This window comes from Talpa occidentalis, unplaced genomic scaffold, assembly GCF_014898055.3.
Source record: "Talpa occidentalis isolate TD23 unplaced genomic scaffold, MPIMG_talOcc4v2.1 talOcc4.2, whole genome shotgun sequence".
Taxonomy (NCBI): domain Eukaryota; kingdom Metazoa; phylum Chordata; class Mammalia; order Eulipotyphla; family Talpidae; genus Talpa; species Talpa occidentalis.
In genome coordinates this window covers 58625156-58650501 of record NW_023602073.1, presented here as the reverse complement: position 1 = coordinate 58650501, position 25346 = coordinate 58625156, and the positions used below count along the sequence as shown (strand labels likewise).

The 25346-nt window shown below is 49.4% G+C and overlaps 1 protein-coding gene across 2 annotated transcripts; it reads left to right on the top strand.

The window, feature by feature from the left end:
• Nucleotides 1-1193: 1193 nt before the first annotated feature.
• Nucleotides 1194-24546, top strand: ETV7 (ETS variant transcription factor 7). Of its 2 annotated transcripts, XM_037519597.2 has the most exons (8): nucleotides 1194-1437; nucleotides 3320-3455; nucleotides 17312-17476; nucleotides 17915-18040; nucleotides 19803-20033; nucleotides 21631-21773; nucleotides 23332-23432; nucleotides 23531-24546. In XM_037519597.2, the coding sequence occupies exons 1-8, from the start codon at nucleotides 1432-1434 to the stop codon at nucleotides 23646-23648; spliced, it is 1026 nt and encodes a 341-aa protein (XP_037375494.1). In that variant the 5' UTR covers nucleotides 1194-1431; the 3' UTR covers nucleotides 23649-24546. The 2 variants fall into 2 exon arrangements, with proteins under 2 accessions (XP_037375494.1, XP_037375495.1); XM_037519598.2 differs by lacking the exons at nucleotides 1194-1437; nucleotides 3320-3455; nucleotides 17312-17476 and adding an exon at nucleotides 17487-17575.
• The last annotated feature ends 800 nt before the right edge of the window (nucleotides 24547-25346 follow it).

The window sequence follows — 25346 nt, the reverse complement described above, 5'->3', positions numbered from 1 at the left end:
ATTTCTTTTATCAGCTCCCTTTTAAAGGATGCCTGGGTTGTTTAAAATCATTTGATGTTATAAGTCACGCTGAAACAAATAACCACGTACATTTTTGATATGTGCAGGAATATTTGTTGAATAACTTTCCGGCAGTAGGATTGCTGGCAAGTGAAGGGTGAACGCATTTGTCATTTGCCAGATGCTCGCCTTCTGCCCTCCAGTGCTGGCACCCCTGCACCCTCCTGTGGACTGCCTGTTGCTCTCAGCCTCACCAGCAGATTGTATTTTTAAATTTTTAAATGTTGGCCAAATGAATGGGTAAAAAAATAAATGGTATCTCAGAAAAAGTTTTTATTCAAAATATCTTTTAATTCGATGTGTATCACATTGACGGACTTTAAAAATTGCATATGTTTTAAAATGAGTGCGTTGAGCATCTTTGTCTATGTGTGTGGGGGGGGGCATTCAGCTTTTTGTTTATGGAACGGTCTATTCTTATCCTTCGCTTTTTTCCTACTGGCTTTCTGGTTTGTTCTTATCGATTTCTAGGAGCATATGCTACATCGTGCTAAGCACTGCTTATAACAGCACCTGCGCACTAAGATGTTCTGCAGAAGGTTATTAAGGCAGCCTACAATCTCCCTGGGCTCCCCCTCCAGGCGGGGAAGCTGAGGCAGGTACACCCAGGAGGGCAAGTGGCGCCACACCTGGAGCAGCCATTGGCCTGGGAAAGGACCCGTAGTGTTCTCCTAGGTCAGGAAGTACACCCCTGCCGCTCTGATGGGGGCGCTAGGGTCAGGGACCGCGGGGCCTCCACCAGGGCAAGAGGCAGGTCAGCGGAGCCAGGGAGGCCACTCACTCCTAAGGGAAGGGCCTGGTGCAGAAGTCAGCGTGGGCAGCCCCCTCCCCTCCATCTGTGGAACTCACAGGGCGGCGTGTAGTCGGGCTGTCTCTGTGGGCAGCCGGCACCAGGGCTTCCCCCGGCTCCCCAGATCCCGCAGAATCCCACCTGCACCCACTTGGGCTCAGGGCCGGGCCGCCCGGGGGGCCAGGTGCGCGCTGGAGGATGCGCGCTGGAGGATGCGCGCGGGGCTGCAGGCCTCCCGGGGGGCTAGCGGGCAGCGTCCCGCGTCTCCGCTCCCCGGGGGCCCGGCCCCGGCCCTCCCGAGAGCCCGCCGCGGCGGGAGTGGAAGCCGGATCCCGCTCTTTCGTTTTCGTTTCCCGGAAGGATAGCGATTACCCGAGCGCGCCGCGCCTGCTCGCCAGGGACCGAGCGCACGCTACCAGAGCTTCTCAAAGCCATTTCCTCCCACGGGACCTTCCCCTTTACCCGGCCATTAAGGGTTTGGGGAAGAAGGGCGAGCTCGAGCGCGGGCCTAAGGCCCGGCAGCCGCAGCCCGTGAGGCACTCCCGGCAGCCAGCCAGGTGGCTCCTTCACCTCCACCTGTAATGCAGGTAAGAGCCTGCCCACTGCCCCTCGCGGGGAGCATGCGGAGCCATCTGCCCCCCATTCCTTCTCCACCACCTCAATTTTCATACCCATTTTATCGTACCCTTTTCCTCTCTGGAGTCTCACTTTCTAATGCATTCCCAAACCTCATCATCTATCCGGCACTGCCCTTCCACTCCGGCTCCTCACTTTCTCTTCCCCACCCCCCACCCCCAAGCCCTCCTGGGATATACTGCTCCCTCTTACCTCCTCATCACCCTTCATCAATCTGATCTGAGATCCCTGGAGAGCCTGCATGAGTCAGGTCCTAGCACCTGGCAGCTCAACCTTGCAAGCCACCCTTTTAGCATATTTCCCTAGGAGCCTCAGACCCACTCCCTTCTCACCTCCAAGGCCTTTCTTCATCCCCCTCTGTCCAAGACCCATATCCATGTTTTCAGAGCCCTCCACGCTCTTCATGGTGAACCCAGCGTGCTAACTCTCAGCAGCTCCTGGGCGGACATTTCGCAGGCGGTCACATCCCTGGAATTCCCCATTCCTCATGTTTGGAAGATGGTGGAGAAGTCAAGGAGCTTCCTCCAAGTCCTAGATAAGTCCTAGGCCTTGAGTCCCTTTCTCTGGCCTGACAAGTCCCCACTGCCAGATGGCAGCTTTTGAGGTTGGAGTACTTGGGAAGTAACACTAACTGGGGACAGGGGAGCTGGGGGCTGGCTAGAAATGAAGAGGGGACTATCCCAGAAGGCCTTGAATCCTCTTTTGAGCAGCCAAACCTTCTGGAATTTGCTTTGTTGGGTCCAGAGCCACAGTCTTTCACTGCAGATTGCCTCCTCAGACACCAAGAGATGAATGTAGCACTCTTGAGGATCCTAGAATAAGAAAATGACGTCCTGGGATTGGTTTCACTTTTACTTTTTACAATGTGGCAGCCCGCAACTGGTCATGAACCCCAGCATCCTCTTGTTCTACAAAAACCTTGTCACTTTTTATCATCTTCTCCTCCTGGTGGATGAGCCAAATCCTTCCCAAAGAGCAACTGATCATAAAATTGTAAAGAGATCAGCCTCCCTTGGTGGGACCTTGAGGTTCAGAAATTTTTTCTTTCTTGTTCTCTTTTGAAAAAAGTATTTACTGTTCACTTCTTAATTTCTAATTTAAATCCTTTTATCCTGACTCCTCAGGTGCCCTTTGTCCTCTCACTCAGCTTCCAGTGAGTATGCCTAGGCCCCCACCTTACAAATTAAGTCTTGCGGCAGACCCTTTTCATGGGGTTAGGCTCATTCTTGAAAAACTTGAATGAGAGAGATGAAGTTTTTATCTTTACTATTATTTTTTTTAAGGTAAGATCAGTTTATGACACTGTATAAGCTTCAGGTGTAGCTTTAATTGTCCCTTCTACCTGTCCCCTCCTTCTCCTCTTGTTGTCAGTCCAAGGCTTTGTTTTTGTTTGTTTATATTCCACAAATGAGTGAAATCGCGTGGCATTTGTCTTTCTCCTCTGACTTATTTCATCTAGCATAACCCCTTAGCAAGATTTCATCATTTTTTTAAAAAGCTGTGTAGTATTCCATTGTGTCCATATACCACATCTTCTTTATCCATTCATCTGTTGTCAGGCATTTGGGTTGTTTCCATATCTTGGATGTTGCAAAATGTGCTTTAATGAACATAGGGGTGCATATATCCTGAATGAGGAAATTGATCTAGTGTCCACTGTGTACAAGACACTGGCCATACCAAGTTGAAGACATAGTGGTCCTATAAGGTAGGTACAGTCTATCGCCAGAGATGAATGCACTTTCCCTTAGGAAAAAATTCTTAAGACATTTAAAGATGACTGAGCCTTCAGCAGGACGTTAGTCTCTCACTGCCCTTGTGTTTCCTCTCTAGGAGGGAGCGGTGACTGGTTCTCCTATGAGCCCAGCCGCAGCTCTGCCACCCTGCAGCTCCCGGGCCCAAGCCAGATGTGAACCTCAAGTGAACCTGCTGGGTGAGGGGGAGATCTGCAAGCTGCCAGGAAGACTCCGTGAGTAGAGGGGAGATTTTTTTTAATTTGTGTATTTTTACATTGTTCTTCATTTTTGTACAGTTTGATTTCTTCTCTTAGGTGTTGTCCCCACAAAATTACTACCACTAACATACCTGTGAACCATCAGCATAGACTCTTATTCTCTTCCCTCCCAATTTGATCCCTATCCCTTGCCCTTCCCTGATGAATGTCTCCAGTTTGTAGTCTGCCTGCTAGTTTTGTCTTTTTTTGCCCCCTGATCCCTTGTATGACTTCCCTATGTCTCTCCTGTAAGTGAAACCATCCGATATTTTTCTTTTTCCTTCTGACTTATTTTAATGAGCAAAATCCCTTCCAGCTGCATCTATGCTACTGCAAATGGCATGAGTTTATCTTTTTTGATAGCTGAATAGTATTCCATTGTGTATATGTACCACATCTTCTTGATCCAGTCATCTATTTTTGGACATTTAGGTTGTTTCCATATCTTACCTTTTGTAAATAGAGCTGCCATAAGCATAGGAATGTAGGTTTCCTTTCGAATTAATGTTTTTGTGTCCTTTGGGAGGATTCCTAGGAGTGGAATTGCTGGGTCATATGGTAAATCCATTTTTAGTAGTTTGATGGTCCTCCACACAGCTTTCCGGAATGGTTGGACCAGTTTGCATTTCCACCAGCAATGTAAAAATGTTCCTTTTTCTCCAATTTCTTGTAAGCATTTGTTGTTGTTAGTATTTTCTAATGTGGGCCATTTTTGCTGGTGTGAGGTAATATGTCATTGCGGTTTAGATTTGCATTTGAGGGGAGTTTTTTTCTAAAAGGACAAAAAGGTGATATAGAACTCTTCCTCTTGCTATTTCTTGGCTGGGTTTTCTTTAACTTTTCCTTGGTGAGGTAGTCAGAGGAGGGAAATGTGAATTCTCCTTGCAGAGAATACAGCTGTTGCAGCCAAGTGTGAGGGGGACAAGTAACCACATTGATGAGATAAGAGGTGGAATCAGGTGAGCTGTTGGGTCCCTTACAATCTAAAGACAATGAATTGGGGACCTTGACAAAGAGGAAAGCAGATGGGGTTAAGCAGTGAACAATTTTATATATGTCAAATCCTCTTTTAAATAATTATATTTAATTTTTATTGTTACAAAAGCAGCGTGTGCTTATTGTCAAAAAATTGGGAAATCATAGAGAAGCATAAGAAAAATATATAGAACAATCAAATCCAAAGATAACCATGAGAAATATATTGGTCAAATTCAATCATTTAATTTTCCCAAGTAATCTCTTGCCCGAAATCTCCTAACCACAGATCAAGCTGTAGATGAATGTATTTAGGCCAATGTTTCAAAAGCAAAACTGGGTGGTAGAAAAGCTAGGTAGCAAGCTCAGGATCACACAGGCTCTCCCTCTTAAGGCAAAACCTTGGTCTTGCTGCTAATCCTCTAAGAGATTTTTAAATGCATCTCCTAAGTCCTGGAAACCAAGGCTAAGCAGCCTTGACTGCTGCGGGATCTTTGGTCTGGGTGGTGGTTTTGGGGCAGCAGTGGGGAGGCACCTCGGAGCTGGGGTATAAGGCATCCAGGTCACTTCCTCCCTGGCTAGTCCGGTGGCTGGAATGCTGCTTTCTGGATTTCACACCCTTCTGATTTCCTGGCCACAACCTGTTTTTTGAGCTGCTAAAAGAACTGAATAGAATGTGGGGTGTGATTTTACAGGCCTTTGGAGCCTGTTGTTTCCAAATGTCTCTGCTGTCCACTGCCTGGCATTCTTTAAGGGATACAGCGCCCCTCTTTCTATGGGGAAGGAGAGGCACTGAGACGTGGTTTTGGGACAGGTTTTGTCTCTCACAGGCAGGAGAACTCTGGCGTGTGGAGGGGGCCTGGTGCCTCAGGGCAGCAGTGGAGGGCAGCAACAGCATGATTTGGGGAGAGGGGCAGAAAACTCTGTCAGGAAACTCTGTTGTCTTCATTTTGTCCAAATGCCAACTCTGACCATTAGTTTGGATCCAAGGAGATACTTGGCAATAGTTCTATCGAGGGTAGGACTGGGTCTCCATTCCCTGCCCAAGTTAGGGTGAAGAAGAGAAACAGGACTTGGGGACAGACTTGGAGACCGTGGGTGTTGCTGCTAAGGATCTGGGGGTAATCTAAGCTGGTTTCCTCATGACAGCTGAGGACACTGAGTTTCAGAGAAGAAAGGGCTACACTGCAGGTTCCATAGGCCTGGAATGTCCCTCATTTCCTCCCCTACATTCAGAGACCACACAATCATCTCCTCGAATCCTAGAATGTGGATGCTGGTAGGGACCCTAGGTATCCCCTCAGGTAACTTCCTCATATTCCAAATAAGGAACCTGAGGTTCAGGGAGCTGTGTTCTGCCCAAGATCATATAATGTTCAGCCTTCTCCCTGCTACTGAGTGTCCAGTTTGAGGTCACTAGGTGAGAGGGTGCGGGAGGAGAACAGGGATTTAGAGAGATTACTCATCACCTGGGTAAATACAATTATGCAAGTCTTTTAATTTTTGGAGGCCCTTTGGTGGGGCTCCTGAGGTGGTTCCCAAGTCTTCCTGCTCACTTCTAGTGACAGGAATTTCCTCTGCTCTTGAGTCAGCCTGTTTCCTGGTTACTCAGCTTAGGGTGCAGGATCATTGTGACCTAGTTAGAGTTCCTGAGGTACTAGTCCTATTAGGTTTCCCCAGAAGCAGACCCCGAAATACCTCCCTACTGTTGAGTAGGGGGGAGAGAGAGGAGAGAAGGAAATCCAAAAGATTGTTCCATCAGGCCGGCTAGTGCTCTGGGCAACTGAAGAGCCTTGGGATATGGGGGGTGGGTGGGAGGAGGGAGAGTGAGAGCACACTCTGAGTAACCCCAAACCAGGAGAAGGAAGTTGGGTCTTTATCCACGTGGGGAGAGGGCTGCCTCCAAGTTGCCCTGTACACTGGCCGAGTCAGGCACTGGCCTTGGGAGGCCTTCAGAGTGCAGAGGTGAGAGCCGAGGGCCACAGGCAGGCAGCACAGTATCTTCTACACGTCCATATGTTTCATCTCAGATCCCCATGTCTCGCATATAAAGAAACTTCTGAAAATATTCAGATAACACAGTTCTGGCCTGCAGTAAATATCTGAGTGTTGAAAGATAAGGCATGCTCTGTGATTCATTTTCCTGTCAACAGTGTCCCAAATAAGCAAAACTTCTGACACCAGTGAGGGCCTTACCTTCCAGATGGCTGGGGTGAGGTCATCCCCATTGCTGACATTTTTGGAAATTGGGTTTCTCTTGCTTGGCTTCTCTCTGACATTTATTCCCAGTCATGCCCCCTCCACCTTCAGCTTCAGTCTAATCCTCAGGGCTGGCTTGCCTCAGCAGACTGGTGGACAAACAACACAAACCTTGCCTAGCTTTGTGATTTGGCACTGAGTGGAGCACAGGAGCCATTTCCCTGTACAGCTCACCTTTCTGTGTTTATTTGTCTGACAAAGACATGTAGCAGAGCAGGGGAAAGTCCGCCCTTCGGGTGCCTGCCATGTCCAGCAACTGGGGCGGTAGTGGGGGCACCTGGCTCTCATCCATGAGAGGATCTTCCCACTATGCTTCCCTCTGTGGAAGTAGATGAAGTAGATGAAAGAGGACTCATAGTCCTCTTTCCCCACCCCTCAACTCCACGAGGATCTGCCGAGGTTGGGGGACGGGAGTGCCAGGAGCTTTCAGGGCAGTGCAGGCCCTGGGACCACAGGGGAGTGAGTGTGGGCAGAGGTGATGTCACCTCAAGGAACGACTCAGGATTCTGAGAGATGGCAGTTTAGAGGGAGCCACCTTCATGGTCTCATTCAATGGCAGAGAAACAAGTCCAGTGAGGCAAGAGTCATCTACAAAGCTGCTGACCAGATGGGCCTCAAGCCCAGGTCCTAGTGCTTGGTCCTGAGGCGCTTCATCTTCCAGGAGCTTATTCCCTAGAAATGTGTGCACAACATATCTTCTTCTCTAGAAAGAGACTCTGTGAACTTGCCTCTGTTGGGTGCAGGGGAATTGAGATAATGTTGCGTTTCAAAATTGCTTTTCAAAGCTCCTAAGTTGCAACTAAGCCACAGGGGAAGACATACAGAGCCACCTCTAGTTTTCAGGTATCTTGGGCTGATGGATGATACCTGTCTGCAACCTCTTGGCTGTGTAAGATAAGGGGGCACTCCAGCAGAATTTTTTGGGCTCCTGCTCAAGTTCATATCCTTCACTTACAGGAAAATCTCCAGGGGACTTATTTGAATAGATCCATTTCTTTTCTTTTCTTTTTAAAAAAGCTTTATTTATTTTTATACAAGAACCGGGGTATAGGCCAGATGTGCGGGAGGGTGAGAGGATTCACCGGAGACAGAGTGGGGAACAGAGCAGGCAGACTGAGGAAATACACTGCTGAGGGGAGCAGCGGGTGAGACAGGAGAGGTCTGCTTCGCCATGTGGGATTCTCGCCGCCAGCCGGGATTGAACCTGCACTGCAGAGGCTGTGGACAGCTTCACAGTGCTGTGCTCAACTGCCTGCACCACCAGGGAGGCCCATTGAATAGATCCATTTCAAACAAAGGTGGCCTCTTGGCATCCTAGGAGCTAACAAGCGCTTCTTAAATTTTTACTTGCACACCAATCACTCGGGAACCTTGCAGAAAGGCAGACTCTCATTCCTAGCCTGGAGTAGAGCCTTCAATTTTGCATGGCTCATGAACTCCTGGGGGCTGCTGCTGCTGGTGGGAATGCATTTGAGGACCTGATTTTATGCAGCGAAATTCCAACACTGATTTTCAAAGTGACCGGTCAGGATTCATGAAGGGGGTGAAATCCAGTTAGTGGGTCAAGATAAGTATTTAAAAAAAATCCCTAGAATCTACCAGAGTCCATCATAAATAGTAAAAGTAGCTGTGATTTCATGAATAGCTTTGTTCTGGCTATTTCTGTATTCATGTGAGTGTGGGTGGTGATATAAAAATGCAGGTTTTCATTGACTGGTGGTGAGGATGGCTTTGAGAAGCGCTGTCTAGCTGGTGGCCTATTAGAAGCAGTTAATTAGGTGGGTGCAGGTGTAAAACAGAAGGGGGGGTGGAGAGGCAAGGATGAAGGTTAGAAGTGAATATTCTGGAAACTGTATTGACAGTGATACCACCTCCTGACAATGAAAGGGAACATTGTAAATAATACACAGAAGGGAAAATCCAAAATCTAACAATAACTCAGGGTCTGGACTGCACACATCTTCTTGTGCATGGAAAGACCCCTCGTTTGGGACGAAGCCAAGCCAAGGCCTGACTGCTTCACCCCTCTCTCCCAGTCCTTTCTTCACATGGCCTTTGTGCAGGACTCAATACAACGGCCCAGTAGCCCCACCCTCTCCGCCTGGTGATGACATAGATTAAGTGTGTTTATCAAGGAAAGCAGCCCAGATCCCAGGACAAGCTACAGAGTGACGGGTTTGAGGGGACTCTGGACAGTGACATGCAATAAAGTAAGGACAATAGTAACTGATAAACCAGCCTTCAGGGCAGAGAAGCAAGCAGTGTCTCTGTTTTCAGGCAGGCTCCACCAAAGGACACTGATAACTGTAACAAAGGGCGTTCGCTTGACTGGGCATCGTGCTGGGTATACTGTGTACACTGTCTGATTAGAGACCCTCAGTAAGCCTAGGAAGGAAGCTGGTTCTTTCATTATATATATCTTAAAGATGTGAAAGCTGGCCTTAGAATGAGGCGAATTATCTTGTCCATAGTCACCCACTGGAGTGGGTCAACCCAAATGGAGTTGAGGCTCGAACCTGCCTCCCTCAGATGCCGCAGCTGTCACTCACTCAGTCACAGCCTCTAGCTCCAGGGGTTGACTGTTCCCCTTTTTAAGGAATTGGCCAGGCACTTTACACTGTCTCTGGTGCTCTTCCTGGGGCAGGTAGAAGTCAACTGTTAGTTCTGATTTGGTTGCTAAGGGTTGGGCCTGCTCGGTTGCTCCTCTTGGTCACTTGACCTGGTGAACTGCACACTTGGTGAGGAGTTTTGGGAACCAGTTTGATCAGTGGGGGAAGCCAGCTCAAGGGGTTCTTGAAACCAGGGCAGAGAGGTTTTGACTTGATGGGTTAATAATTGGGGGAGCTATGTTCATTTCTTTCTTTCTTTTTTGGTTTATAATAGTGTGTGTTTCAGGAATACAGTTTCACACTTTCACATCTGCACATCCCACCCCCAGCCCCACCAAAGGTATAGTTACCATTTACTGCCATCCAGTTGATCCCCTGTTTACTCCATCTACCCCCCCAACCCCTCCCCTTCTTGTAACCACCATTCTGTTGTCAGAATCTAAGTTTGTTTCTGTTTTGTTTTGTTTTGTTTACTTGCTTCGAGTATCTTCCACATTTGAGTGAAATGATAATTAATTGTCCTTCTCTGTCTGACTTATTTCACTTAGCAGAGTCTCCTCAAGGTCTGCCCATGTTGTTGCAAATGACAAGATTTCATCTTTTTCCCATTGTGTGTGTGTATGTGTGTGTGTGTGTCTACATCTTCCATTCACCTGTCGATGGGTACTTTGGTTGTTTGTATATCTTGGCTATTGTGATTAATGCTGCAGTGAACATAGGGGTGCAGATATCATTTTGGATTGGTGTTTTTGTATTCTTTTTAAAAAAATTTTATTTATTTATGCGTACAAGAGCTGGGTATAGGCCAGAGATGCAGGAGGGTAAGAGGATCCACAAGAGACAGAGCGGGAAAAAGAACAGGCAGATTGACCTTGACCGAAGTACACTGCTGAGGAAAGCAGCGGGCGAGACAGGAGAGGTCTGCTTCGCCATGTGGGTTGCTCCCTGGCCAGCCGGGGATCGAACTCGTGCTGCAGAGGCTGCAGATTGCTTCATAGTGTGGTGCTTAACCCCTTGTGCAACCTGTTTTTGTATTCTTTGGATAAATTCCAGAAGTGGAATTGCTGGGTCTTGGGATAGTTCTGTTTTCAATTTCATGTTAGTTTCTTGGTCCAGGTGGGGCTGGAAAGGGGGTTGGTCAGGACACCTAGAGGCCTTTCAGGCCCCACATTACTCAGCTCACTCAATTGGGTTTTTTAGTTTATTAAGCAATGACTATGTGCTCAGCATTACTCTAATTGCTGAAGAGGCAGCAAAGTCTGTGCCTCAGGGAGCTGGCCTTCTAGTGGGAGATGCAGTGACTGCATAAGGAAGCACCAGGCCCTGCGATGAGGACAGGATGAGGGGAGCCTGGTCTTGGGTAGAAATGGAGTGTTGAGTCTTCAGGGAGACACCCAAGACTTCCCACTGTGTCCTGGACAGACTATTCTTCTGGCTGCCTCCACTGGGGGAGGGGAGACTATCCATATTTGTCCTAGAGCCTAGGAGCAGCTAAGCTGGAAATCCCCGGTGAGCAAGTCCTCCAGGCAGGGAGAGGAAGGTGATAGCAGGCTGTAGTCTGGAGATGGTTGGTGTGAAGGAACTGAAAATACTGTGGCTCATGGCCGAGAAAGGGCGATGCTGTGGGCTGGGCTACAGGTGAAGCCCCAGAGGTTTGGGTGGATTGGTAAGGGGAGATCCCATGACGCTTATCCTGGTAACCAGAGCAGGGGGATTTCTAGGGAGATTGGATGCCTTAGATAACACTTACAGGCATTTGTTGAGCTCTAGGTGTTCTGGGCTCTACACCAAACATTTTACATGTGTGACCTCATTGAACATCAATTTCAGCACCTACCTCCTGTCAGACACTGGTCTTTAAATTGATTATCTCATAGAATTCTTGAGACACCAGCTCTGCGTGGCCAGTGCTATTCTTGTCATTGTTTTGTTTTATAGATGAGAAAACTGAGATGTCATCGTCTATTTCATATCATTTACAACTGGCCTGGCACTGTCATTGGTTCTTTTGGTTTTTGTTGTAGTGTGTTTATTATTTTCACTTTTCTTTGAGGTATATTTACATACAGTCATGTGTAAAATATCAACTGCCCAGCTCCTCAAACTTTTATGTATGTGTGTCCACATGTAGCCACCATCTAGATCAAGAGCTGGACCATCTTGATGGTCTCTTGTGCCAGAATGCTCTCTTGTGCCTCTCCCCAGTTGAGTGACCATTATTCTGATTTCTCACCCTAGATTACCATGGTCTAATTTTTAAAAAAAGATTTATTTATTATATATACAAGAACTGGGGTACAGGCCAGAGGTGCAGTGGATGAGAGGATTCACCAGAGAGAGTGGGGAACAGAACAGGCAGATTGACTGAAATACACTGCTGAGGGGAGCGGCGGGTGAGACAGGAGAGGTCTGCTGTACCATGTGGGTAGCTCCCTGGCCAGGGATGGAACTTGTGCTACATGACTGGCGATAGCTTGATAGCACTGTCTTTAACCCCTGTGCCACAAGGGAGGCCCCACCATGGTCTAGATTTTATTGCAGTTTTATGTCTGCCTTCTTTCCCCTAATGTAATGTAATTGAGCTTTATCCATGTGTTGTGTGTAGTAGTGTTTTGTACTTTCTGTTTGAGGCCATTGCATGAAAACATCCCACCTTGTCCTTTTGAAACAGAGCTAAAAGCAGCCATCTCAGGGGCTGCAACGACAGCGTGACAAAAGACAACACCAAGGTATTGGACAGGTCATTGTGTATGGGTTCTCAACCGTGTGTACAATTGTAAGAACTCTCAGGTTCAGGGAACAATGACAATGGGGCATATTTTACAAAGAGGGGAAACAGAACTTCTAAGGCCACAAGTCGCTGGCTTCTACCACAGTGTTCAGAAGTAAGCCAAGTGCTGGTCACCAGTCAACAGCACTGGACAGTAGTGCTAGTCACCACCCCACCCCCATCACCAGGAGGCAGTGTCAGAGACACCAGATGTTATCAGCTCTCTGTGAGTTGTTGGCCTACGCTAACAACTCTGGTGTCTCTTTGAGACACCAGGCCTGGACCTTTGGTGCTCCGTTCAGGTGATGTCAGAAGCAGGGGCAGAGACAGGTTCAGTGGCCTGGTTTCTGGGAAGGTTTTGGGCTTCTTTTATGGAGGTTGGCTGCTGATCCTTTCTCTTTCTTTGGAAACCAGGAACAGAATTCCTTAAGCTCACTTCTGCCTTGTATCCTCTTTCAGGCTTCCTCACCTTATAAGCCTGATTGGACCTTTTCAATCCTATGCTTTGATTGGACCATTTAATACCAATCAGCTCATTTATCACACCTGATGGCCCATTCTGTGATGCAGGCACCAAGTATAAAGGTCTGCTTGCACAGACCTAACCTGCTGTGATGTCAGGGCAGTATCATGGGCTGGTGGGCTATAAGGTGCTACTGCCAGAGCCAGCCGCAGTGCAGGGAGGCACTCTGCACCCAGTAGCCCTTCACTGGGGCTGGGTGTAATGATGTAGAAAGTGGGGAGTGTGGTGGAGCTGGGTAGGAAACCAACACTGTTGCTGCCCCTGCCTTCAGCATCAGGTGCTGCTGCCTAGGCGGTGGGCCATGGCAAAGCTGGTCAAGCTGTGGGGCTCTGGTTTCACTTTCTCTGGCAGATGAATATTTGGGATGTTCCTGGTTCTTTTCTGTTGTGAACAGAGCCACTGTGGACGGCCACACATGTGTCTTTCAGGGCCTATGTTCACCATTCACCATGTCTCTTGGGTCTTTACTTAGGAGTGAAATGCTGGGTGGTATAGCATCCAGTCTGGACTCTACCCTCTGTACCACACTGCCGCTCAAACGGCACAGCAGGCCAGAGAGGTAGCACTATTATCCCATTTCACAGAAGGGGAAAAAGGCTGAGAGGTGTTGAGTGGCTTATCTGAGATGACTTGGTGTAATGGCAGGAATGACACAGGGCAGAATCTCTATGATCCGAGCAGATGGGGTAAGGAGAAGACCTGGAGCCCTCAGTGGCTTTTCAGGCTCTTATTGGGATTTATCAGGTACATGGCAGGTACGGGTGCTGAACATCCCCTGCCAGGCCTCCCAGCCCCCAGCAAGTTTACGCTCTGTCTGGGCTCTCCAGCGTTCTCTGGTGGTCTCTGCTTCTCTTTCGGTCTCTTTTTCTCTGCTTCTCTGCTCTCTTCTCTCATGGTTCTGCTTCTCCTGGTGTCCCCGTGATGCTGTCCTTATAAGCCTAGTCTTAGCTCAGGTGAATCCCATCTCCACATGCCCACACCCCACTACAGGTGCCCGCCATCAGGCATGCATTCAGGACCACAAGGATCCATCATCAGTCCTAATGGCGGGAGGGCAGAAAAGCCTAATATCATTTTTACCTTACCCTACACTTGGCTAACAGGTGCTGAGTTGGAACCTAGGGCTTTGGCCCTGAGCTGGGTGACCCATTTAGTGAGTGGTGATTTCACTGGTGTGAGGGGCTTTGACCCTCGGTTTGATTAAGACCTTGGTGGGTCTTAATCTTGGTGGGTTTGATTAAGACCTTGGTGACTGACCCTGTGTGTGAAATTTGGTCCTTCCCTGGGGCTTAAGTTCTACTGGACTGGAAGTGCTGGCAGCAGTGGGAGAAAAGGTGGAGGGTAAAAGTGAATTTGAGGTCATGAAAGAAAGGCCAAATTATACTCCGGGAAGATGGCAGGTTTCAAGTTTCAAGTGGGCTCTGTGGGACCTCAGGGTCCCTCAGAGGCAGGTTGGAAGTCTCCTTGGGAGCAGGAGCACATCTGTGGTTGGTAGTGTCTGCAAGTTCACGGTTTTCCCCTGTTGGTGTAGTTTAAGTGTTTTTGTGGATGTATAACAGCCAGATGACTGCAGAAGCCATCCTTCTGGCCACACACAGAAGACATACCCCTCTCACTCAGGAATCATAGTTTTGAATTTGTAGGAGTATACCCTCAAATGTCATGAAAGAGGGAACCTCATAAAAAATTCAGTTGGCGTGGACTCCCGGAACCCAGCAAATCTGGCTGGTTTGTGTAGACTTGCCCCAACACCTGAATCTTACCATCGTGGTCTCCGAATTTTACACCATTTGGTGCTTGGCGTCTCATCTCTGTTTAGCAGACTGATCTCCCATGGAGGCTCCACATTCCTGTGTCCAGCAGTGCAGCCCTCCCCGCGCGTGCCTGCCAGGTGTAGGTGTTATCTGTAAATGATTGCTCATTCTTCTCTGGCTATCTCTGACCACTGAGGTCACATGTCTTGCCACTTGTTTCACCACTTGTGGATTCGCCCCACTGCAGAGGCTCTCCACTGGTAGCAATTCTGCTCCCCTCCCCCTGGGACATGTGGCCACGTCTGCAGAAATTTTTGCTTGTCACAACCATGAGCTTGGGTGGGCGGGGGTGGAGGTCAGGGAAGCGGGTCAGCATCCCGCAAAGCTCGGCAAGGCCCTCACAGCAAGATAATATCAGGCCCAAAGCATCAATAGCACTGAAGCTGGGAGACCCTCTGCACTGTGAATTATTGGAAGATTATTTGTCTTTAAAAGAAAATTATTTTAGAGATGTTCTTGAATTATAATTGATATTAGCTCTTTATCTCTTATCTGCATTGCAAATATTTCCCTCCAAATCTATCCTTTTGTATGGTTTATTTTTGCCACATATGCAAAAATTAATTAGGTCAAATGTGTGTTTCCTTTTTATTAAAGTCTCTGAATTTCCTGTTATGGTCGACAGTTTAGTGCACATGAATTTCTATTTCTGCGTCTGTTGAGGTTTTTATTGTTCTATCCATTAGACTTTTAATCCATCTGGAATTAATTTTTATGAATGGTGTGAGGTAAGGATCCAATACATCTTTTTTCATGTGGCAAGTCAGTTGGGTTTTCACTTTATTTTAAATTTACTATCCTTTACTGCTGAATAAAACCCCACCTCTGTCGTGTATTAATTTGTGCACACACACACACACACCCCACTCTGGGAATCTTCCTTTTCCCCAGTGATACGTGTCCATCTTAATACCATCAGATCTGATTCCCCTGCTTTCTGGTTTGTAGACCACAAAGGCCATTTGTCACTTTTATTATTTTTTTCTCTTTAAGTAACTTTTGGGCTCAATTTCTGACATTTCTTCTTTTTATTCATTCTTAGGTCCCAAAATAAAACACGGGACTCTCCCTTCTTCTCATTTGGGCCACACTGCCCTGCTTTCTGTCTCTGTAGCACTTTCGCCCCGTATGGTAATGAGGGATGTTATGTGGCCATTGGTGGGGTCCCCCCCCATCACTGCCAGCCTGGGCTGTTCTGTGTCCCCAGCAGGGACATGGTGCCTGGTGTGTAGCCAGTCAGGGTTCATTAGTTATTGGCTAATGAGTAATGCAGAATTTTTAAAAATGAAAACTAGTTTTGGCTCTTGTGTTGTTTTGGAACAAGGTGGTCAGAGGTTGACATAGTCTTTGTCATGGCCAATGTGTGGCCTTGGACAATTGCATCTCTCCTTTGCCTCAGTTTTTTTACCCTTTTTACCCAAAAGACCCAGGGATCCCCGACCTCCTTCTCTCATGTGGCTGGGATTCTGAGAGGGATGAGGAGTTCTTGGGGGGGAAGGCACCACACAGTTCAGAATACCAGGCAAGTTCATCCATCCAGTGGACATAGTGCTGGGGACCCTGATAATTTTAAGGATTCAAGAAAATCTTCTACTTTCCTTTCTCAGGAGGAAAAAAGAACATTTAGGTAGAAAGAAATGTCTTTAGGGGCCTCCCTGGTGGCGCAAGGGGTTAAGCACAGCACTGTGAAGCTATTCGCAGTCTCTGCAGCACGAGTTCAATCTCCTGCCGGCCAGGGAGCTACCCACATGGCGCACCTGACCGCTCCTCTCGCGCCCGCTGCTCCCCTCAGCAGTGTGTTTCAATCAGTCTGCCTGTTCTGTTTCCCACTCTGTCTCTGGCCTATACCCCAGTTCTTGTATGCATAAATAAATAAATCTTAAAAAAAAGAAATGTCTTTATATCTAACAATACACTCATCTTTATACAAATGCAATCATAAAATCTAATCATAAGCATCTTTTTAGTGGAGGAAGGGCCCATGAAGGCAAGACTGGCAAAGGCCCGTGAAAATCTAAATGTGCCTGTGACCATGGATTAGTGAAGTGTAATTGGTCCTAGGAGCATGACAAGCCCAGGCAGGCTAGAAGTGTAGGAGGAAGAAAAGAAAGCAGCCACTTGTCCGGATGTTGGCAGAGATAAGGACACGTGAATGAAGATGGGCTTGGGAGATTCCCTTTCCCTCCATTGCTCAGGCCCACTGAGCAAATCAGGTTCTGAGTTGGCCCCACAGAGTGGAAAACGACAGCTGCCAGAGAGATCTGAGTTCCAGACCTGGCTGTACTTCATGCTACCTCAGTGACCTTGGACTTGTCAATCTGTGGGAGCCTCGATTTCCTCATTTGGAAAACTAACACTCACACCTTCACTGGGCTCTTTGGTCACTCGAGCGGTCATTCAGCACATGTTTATGGAGCATCTGCTGAATTCACACAGTAGTGCGCTCCAGCACGTCCGTCCCACTGGCTGGCTCATAGCAGGTGCTTATTAAACATTTGTTGGATGACTATTTGGAAAACAGGCCAGCAGGGGAGGGGGTGAAGAGGGTGTCAAAATAAATAAGTGAATTCATATGTAATTCACAGAAAATGATGAACATAAATATATCAAATGTAAAAAAGGTATAATTACAAAGAAGGAAGGTGCTGGGAAGGAAAAGAACAGGACACCTTGACAGAGAAAATGACCGGGGGTGGAGGGTGAGGAGGGGGGTAGGGAGATGGAGTGTTGAGGGTGGGCTTCTGTGAGGAGGTGACATTGAAGCGAGGACCTGAAGTATGAGGGTGAGAGATTGACGGGCCTGGGGAACGTGGTGGGTGGGGAGGGTGAGGTGGGTGGTCCCCTCCCTGTGTCCTCCTCCAGCTGGTGCCCGGGTGTTGCAGGCATCCAGCCGGCGCTCTGGAGCAGGGAGGACGTGGTGCACTGGCTGCGCTGGGCGGAGCAGGAGTACTCTCTGCAGCCTACCGGGGAGCACGGGTTCGAGATGAATGGCCGCGCCCTCTGCATCCTCACCAAGGATGACTTCCGGCTCCGCGCCCCGAGTTCAGGTCTGGGAAACTCATTGGCTTTGTCTGAAACACTGGAATGGAACGTTGGATGGAAACTCAGAGGCTCAGGGAGGGAGATGGAGGCTCAGGGAGATGGAGGTGAGCCCCTCTTTGGGGGGGGATCGTGCTCACCCACAGGCACTGCCGACACCCCTCCCTCTATAGAGGGTGCTCTGGTGATTCTTAGCTCAGGCCACCTGCAGTGAAGGGGGTCAGCTTGTCTGCAAGGCTTTGGAGCTGCGGGCCTGCTGCCCTCTCTGGCTTGCCTTGGCCTCCGGTGGCCCGTGTCTCCCCTACCCATTGCCACTCCATCCGCGCTCTGCTGTGACAGGCCATGCCTGCTCTCACCTGGGGGACAGCTGAAGGTGGGGGACCTCTGTGCCAGTCCCCTTGTCCCCCACCTCTCCTCAGCAGCCGGCCCTCTGCCTCCACCCCTAGGTGATGTCCTGTATGAGCTGCTCCAGTACATCAAGACCCAGCGGCGAGCCCTGGTGTGTGGACCTTTTTTTGGAGGGGCCTTCAGACAGAGGGTGCCCATGGGGCACTTCCCCTGCACCCTGGAAGGTAAGGAGGCTGGCATCAGAGACTGTCCCCCAAATCTACTTCCTCGGCGGGGTCTCCTCAGGCAAAGTAATGGGGGAGGCAGAGGTGTGTATGGGCTCCCCAACTCCTGCCTGCCTCTTCACCCTCACCTTGTGCCCTCTGGGACACTCCTGGCAGCCTTGGGTCTGCAGGTGTCTCATCTCCCTTTGCTCTGCTCTCCCTTGCTGCAAAGAGTTGTCTGGCAGGTGTCACGTTGCCTCTCCCCCTGCCCTGCCGTCTCCCCTACTGCTGCATTTGTCAGGGTCTCCAGGGACCAGAGCATAGAGGTGTCCACACCCACGGTCACCTCTTACTCACCATCACTCTTGCAGACCTCAAGCCAGGGCATCACCTCCCTCAAATCCCTTCTTCCCTTGGCTTCCAGAACACCCCCCAAATCACTCCTCAGTCTCCTAGTTTCTCCTTTTCTCCCCTACTTCTAAATGTTGGGGCCACCCAGAACTCAGGGACCTCTTCTCTGCACTTAGACCCTGAGTGATTTCATCTAGTCTTGGGTGTTAAATACCATCTAGTGCTGATAACTCCTGTACGTACCTGGGCCTCTTGGATCCAGACGTGCCTCCACCAAGATGACTGATGGGCATCTTCACCCTATTAGCTTCACCCTATTAGCAGCTGCCTGATATCCATCCCATCCCTCTCTCCCAACCCCGCTCCTCTCCAGTTTGCTGTCTCTCAAACTGCTGCCCCATCCTTCCAAATGTTCAGGCCAAAATGCTGGGGGTCCTCTGTGATTGCTTTCTCTCCCACCCTCATCCCACCTGCACACATCCTGTTGGTGCCACCTTCCAGATCACCCAGAATCCCACCATTTCACACACCTCCACTGCTTCCCAGGACCCACCCCCATCACTTCTGGAGAAACTCCTCACTACTCTCATTGCCCTGTCCGTAACCTCCTAAGATCTCTTCTCGGCAGGGCAGCAAGAGAGATTCCTAAGTCAAATCATGTCACTTCTCTGCTCAAAATCTTCTAGTAGCTCCCACCTTATTCAAAACTACCATCCTCACAGGGACATCCCGGCCCTGCACCCTCCAACCCCATGGCTTCCTTCTTCATTGAACAAGCAGAGACTTTCCTGTCTCAGGGCCTTTGCACCTGCTGTTCCCTCTGCCTGACCTCACAGCTCACTTGTCTACTTCCTGCGGTGTCTGTTCAGATATGAACACGTCAGTGAGGCATGCCTAAAATGCAACCCTTGTGCTCCCTGTCTAACTTATGGTGCTTCAGCCTCCCTGCCCCCCTGCATGCTGCTCCTATTTCCCCGTTTATTTTAGCCATCTATCTCCCTTCCTCACTTTCTGCCCCCAACTAGAATATAAGTTCCATGAGAACAGGACCCTTTGTAGGGTCGGTGAAATGTCCCCATGAGGCTCATAGAAGGTTCTCAGTGAATAACTATTGGGTGGATGGTGAGGAGGTTGGACTGAGAATCAGGGCAATTGGGTTTCTGGACCTGCTTTGTCATCCCCTGGCTTTGGGAACAATTTTATAGATGAGGGAGCAGGTTTGAGAGGCTGAGTTTCTTCTCTGGGAGCTGGGGTTAGCACCTGGACTGCTGGCCCTCACCCTCTGCCCTCCCTGACCTTCTAACCAGGGGCTGGATGGAGGGAGAGTATTAGAGAAGCGCTGCTCCCGCCCCTCCTGGGCTCCCAGGCATGTCATTGAGGGGCTCTGGGTGGGCAGAGACTCTGGGTCCACAGAATCAACATCTGCTTGCAGAGGGGACTGGGCCCTCTCAAGTGGCCTCCCAAAGGGGCCTCCTGCAGCAGCCGCCAGACCTGGGACTTGCCAGCAACTTGAGCCACCTGGATGCCCCTGGCCTGGCCCGGTGGCCCCTCGCCAAGGAGGACTCCCTCACCTTATCTCACTGTGCAGAGCTGGGCAGCAGGACTGAGGGAGCCTGCTCCTTCCCTACGGTGCCACAGAGCCCCATCGATGGCAGGATCGCAGGTGAGTAGGGAGTTGTGTTGCCCCCCTGGAGGGAGGTGTGCTAAGGCCAGGTCCTGGAGGAGTCATGGGTGATGAAGATGAGGGTGATTTTGATCTAGAGAATGAGAAGGTGCCGGGGAGACTGACCTGTGTGGGCCACAAGGGGCAGCGCTGCAAGGGATCGCCACACCCAGCCCCTCTCCAGAGGACAGAGGGAGATGGTCAGATGGCTGTACAGCTCCCCTCCTTTAAACCTCTTTTTTTTTTTTTTAAAGATTTATTTATTTATTTATATAAGCACTGGGTACAGTCAGAAGCGCAGGAGGGTGAGAGAATTCACCAGAGCCAGAGCGGGGAGCAGAGCAGGCAGACAGACAGAGGACACTGCTGAAGGGAGCAGCGGGCAGCGGGAAAGGTCTGCGCGCCATGTGGGACCCTCTCCCTGTGGCTGGGGATGGAACCGGCGCTGCAGAGGCTGCGGGCAGCTTCGCAGCCCAGTGCTCAACTGCTGCGCCACCAGGGAGGCCCCTTTAAACCTCTTTGTACACAGTCAAATGCTTATTATGTGCAAGCAAGCCTGCTTTGAAGGTGTTAATCCCATAGCCACCCTCTGAGGTTGGCATATGATCATTCCCATTTTACAGATGAGGAAAATGAGGCACAGAGAGGTTAATCACACAGCAAGATCACACAGCAGTAAGTGGTGGAGTTGAGATGTGAATCTGACTTCAGGGCCTGAACACTGAACCCCCTTGTACTCTGCATTCACTGTTAAAGGATTGACTATTAGACAGACAACCAGATAGACAGGCTGATAAACTCCCTTCCTTTCCAAAAGGTGTTTTCTAGCGGTGACAGGGCCACTGAATTTATTCAAAGACAATACAGGGGATGCAGAAGCCTGGCTTCTGGGTTAGAATCTACTGGGAATCAATAAAACACAACTATTTGATCTTTTTAATATTGATACTTAACATCCTTGAATGTTTAGTCAGTACCAGACACTGTGCTCAGGTATTTTTGTCTTTTCTGCTACTTAATCCTCATGTCACCCAGTGTGAGGAAACTGGCTTGAGAGAGACTGAGTGGCCTGACCAGAACCAACAGCCGAGCAACTCAGGTCAGGAGAATTAAGGACTTGCTCCCAGGCTCTCCTCTGCTGCTTGGCTCCAGAGGATGGATGTCACAGCCCTGACTGAACGGCTCCAGGGGGGCTGAATGACTGGGCAGGGCCAGAGAAGGATCTGGAGGCAGGATCTCCGGCCACTGCCCTCTGCCCCAATGCCTGCCCCTGAGCGGAGCGCGCTGTTTGGCTTCAGTGTTGGGCAGAGCTGCCTGTCACTTAGGAGCTGGACAAGTTGGGCTATGTCCTAGTGTGTACTTCTTTGAAGCCAGCCCTCATCTCTTCCTGGAGATAAAGATAGATTTCTCAGCCACCTCCAGGATTAGGATGATCAAATGAGACAATGGTGAGGACCCCAGGGAGTGGCTGTTTACTTAATACCAGGATCCTCTTCCCCTTCCTGATCTGGGCTTGGCTTCGAGGGCCCCAGAGCTGCGTTCCTGTCCTCACAGCTCCAGGAAAGCGCCCGTCCGCACCCCCTCTGCTCACTTGCAGACTGCAGGCTGCTGTGGGATTATGTGTACCAGCTGCTCTCTGATGCCCGGTACGAGCCCTACATCAGATGGGAAGACAAGAATGCCAAGATCTTCCGAGTTGTGGACCCAAATGGGCTCGCCAGACTCTGGGGAAACCACAAGGTGAGGCTCAGCCAACAGGCGGGAGCATTTGCAGAGGAGACAGGGGCGGGTGGGCAGAGTGAAGCCTTAGCACTAGGGTGAAGCCCCTCTGCTGATGGAGAATCTCAGGATGGTTTTATTTTGGAGATCCTCAAGGATAGGCAGTTTCCTAAATGGGGGTCTGCCAGGGGACTTAGGTGGTTGGCTCCAAATTTTAAAAATTAAGTATTTGTTTTTAGTAAGAATTAAGATGAAAAATGTAACTGTCCTATCAATCTCATGATTTACCATGGTGATATTCAGCAAGTGTCCTTCCAAAAATTTGTCTATATTAGAAAACTATTAGCAATAATGATCATCTGCAATATACAGCATTTCCTAAAGTGGTAGGACATTTCGTTGCCTGGCCCCACTCTGAGGGATTTGCCTGTGTCCACTCACTTATCCTATCAAATGCCTTGTGAGGTAGGTATTATCAGATGGGGAAACTGATGCAAAGGATGGCTTATCAGCTTGTCCAAGAATTTGAAGCCAGTAGGTAGCAGGTCAGGATCTAGACCCCAGACCTTGTAATTCTATTATTTTTGTTGCCTTTCAGTAGCGCTGGTGACTAGTTTGGGAGTGTTGTTCTGGTCCAGTTCCTGTACAGTTCAGTAACTCCATTTAATGAGCACATACTGCATGCCAAACCCTTGCTAAGAGCTCTCCAGGATTAGCTAATTTAGTCCTCACAATGAACCTGTGAGATGCGTGTTTTATCCATGTTTATATAGCTGGGGAAACTGGTTCTGAGAGGTAAAGAAACTAATTCAAGGTCACACAGCTGCCAAATGGTGGACCTGGGACTTAAATGGACACCAAAGCCCAGTCTCTTTTTCCCTACTCTACACTGCCCATCCTCCCAGACAGAGAAATAAAGTCCCATATTTGGTGGCAAGGCCTTCACCCCTCCTCTACCCCCATAAGCTATCTCTGGGGTTGGGTTTTAGACCGAATATATATATATATATATATGTTTTTTTTAAAAGATTTAATTATTTATTTATACAAGAACCGGGGTACAGGCCAGATGCGCAGGAGGGTGAGAGGATTCACCAGAGACAGAGCGGGGAACAGAACAGGCAGACTGATGAAATACACTGCTGAGGGGAGCAGCGGGCACGACAGGAGAGGTCTACAGCGCCATTTGGGACTCTTGCCGGCTGGCGGGGATTAAACCTGAGCTGCTGAGGCTGTGGACAGCTTCACAGAACGGCACTCAACTACCTTTGCCACCAGGGGAGGCCCCAATATATATTTATTTGTTACCACTTGTGACACTCGCTATTTAAAAGCAACATGTGATTGCCTCGGCCCCCTGGTTCTCAGCCAGGGAGGTGAGAGAACCATCCCATTATTTACAACCCCCTATACCCCACCCTTCCCTGCCTTTCTACTTCCAAAATCAAGAGAATGTTCTTTAAACCCTCACAGAATCCTGGGCTGAGGGGTTTAAGAAACCATCCAGTCCAGCTTGCTCCTTTCCAGGTGTGGAAACTGAGGCCAGGTGGGGGTGACATGGGGCTGCTTTGCCTTGCAGAACCGGGTGAACATGACTTATGAAAAGATGTCACGTGCTCTGCGCCACTACTATAAGCTGAACATCATTAAGAAGGAACCTGGGCAGAAACTCCTGTTTAGGTGAGTAGCCTATGGGTCAAGGTGAAAGGGGAAGCAGGGTTGGGGGAGCTGGAGGCCCCTTTGGTGAGGCTGATTTGCAGCTGGGGCCTCAATTGCAGATTTCTGAAGACCCCTGGGAAGATCAACCAGGACAAGGGCAGCCGCCTGGAGCAGCTGGAGAGCCAGGGGCAAGGCAGGGTGGACTTCAAGGAGGAGATGCTGGAAGTCTCCCCGTGAGAAGCAGGTGGACTCTGGACTCCTGGCATCGAAGAGGCAGTGACTGTCTCCCATGAAGGCAGCTAGCTGGGTGGTGGCCTCCTGGTCCGCGGCACTCCTTTCTCCTCCCAGGCCAGCAGGGATTTGCACTCAGGAACACGGCTGTTGTCTCAGGCCTCACAGCTGCCCAGGGCTGGGTAGAGCTGCGAGCAGGTGGCCTTACGTCATATTGCTGGGTAGGGGGCCTTGTGCTTTGGGTTGGGCACCCCTGAGGCTATGTGGGGCACAGAGTGTGCACCTCTCCCTGTCCTACCTGCCTTATCTACCCACATGGACTCTAAGAGACCACCCAGCCCAATCTCTTCAACTTACAGAAGATGGAAGCAGAGACCCCTCACTGAGCCTCAGCTTTCCTCAAGGGGCGTACTCAGGAAAACTCACAGTTGGGGGGCTGCTGCAGGAAATGGAAAAAAGGAGAACTACTAACTGATACTGAGGTGCTTACTGTGTGCTAGGCCTGTGCTAAGGTCCTACCTGTATTTTATCTCCTTTAACTCCCACACCGAGCCTGAGGTTTAAAGAAGGGGAAACCGAGGTTTGCTGAGCCGGATGCCTCTCCACAACCCTGTGCTGTTTCCTGTTTTCTTTGATGAAATGTACAGTTGACCCTTGAACAACTTGGGAGTCGAGGGGGCTGACCTCCTGTGGAGTCAGAAATCTGTGCCTAACTTGACTCTCCCAAACTTAACTACTAATAACCTGCTGTTGAGTGGACACCTGACCCACCACATGAGCAGTGGATTTATGCATAGGTTGTATATTCTAGGTACTGTGTACTGTATTCTTACAATAAAGTAGGCTACAGAAAAGAAAATATTACTAAGAAAATGCTGAGGAAGAGAAAATACACCACACTGTATTTACCACACTGTGCTTTTATGTCGCTGCGTACCAGAAAATCTGTGTATAGGTGGACTTCTGCTGTTCAGACTCTCTTGTTCAAGGGTCAACGGGATGGGGCACTTCTCAAGCAGAGGCCCTGGCCCTACCTTGCTGTCCTCTCTGTCCCTCCTGGACGATTGATTTTATTTAGTCCCATGGCCTTGTCCTCAGTCTCCATCCTGTGGTCCTGTGACTGACCCCGTGTAGATCACCTAGCTGCTCCCAGCCCCCTGAGCGCCTCTCCAGTATCTGCTGGGGCCCAGGCACACGCTCCACCTCTCGGGGGCCTCAGGCTTCTCCCCTGTAGAATGGGGATGCTACTCCTGAACTGACCTCACGGGGCTGCCAGAAGCTCCTGTAAGTCCATGTTTGTAAAGTGGTCAGTAAGGAGCACTGAACTCATGTTACCCAAGAAAACCCTGCAAACCAGAAGCTGCTCTCAAGAGGCATCTCCTGCCTGCTTCCCAAGTACTCCCGAGGAGTGAGAACCTGTCCCCTTGCTGACCTTGCAATCCCCAGGTAAGGTTAGGGGTGAAAGGGAAGGGAGTGTTTTCACTTCATTGAAAATAGAACTTCTTGGATTCGCATCTTCTTTCTTGGGAGGAAACCACCTTTGCCTTTTGCCTCTAGCAGGTCAGGAAACCCCCTCTTGGCTGAAACCAGCTGGCCTTGAGTCACTTTCTATCAGAAGCTGATAAAGGTTCTTGGACTTTGGGACACAAATGTGACCGCTCATGAGCAGGGAAACTCCGGCTTAGTCTCATCCAGGGCCCTTGA

Excerpts from the sequence above, each read along its gene's own strand:
- ETV7 (XM_037519597.2), top strand. Across the intron at positions 18,041-19,802 it reads CTTCCCCTGCACCCTGGAAG|AGGGGACTGGGCCCTCTCAA; the intron begins GTAAGGAGGCTG and ends ATCTGCTTGCAG. Across the intron at positions 23,433-23,530 it reads GGGCAGAAACTCCTGTTTAG|ATTTCTGAAGACCCCTGGGA; the intron begins GTGAGTAGCCTA and ends CCTCAATTGCAG.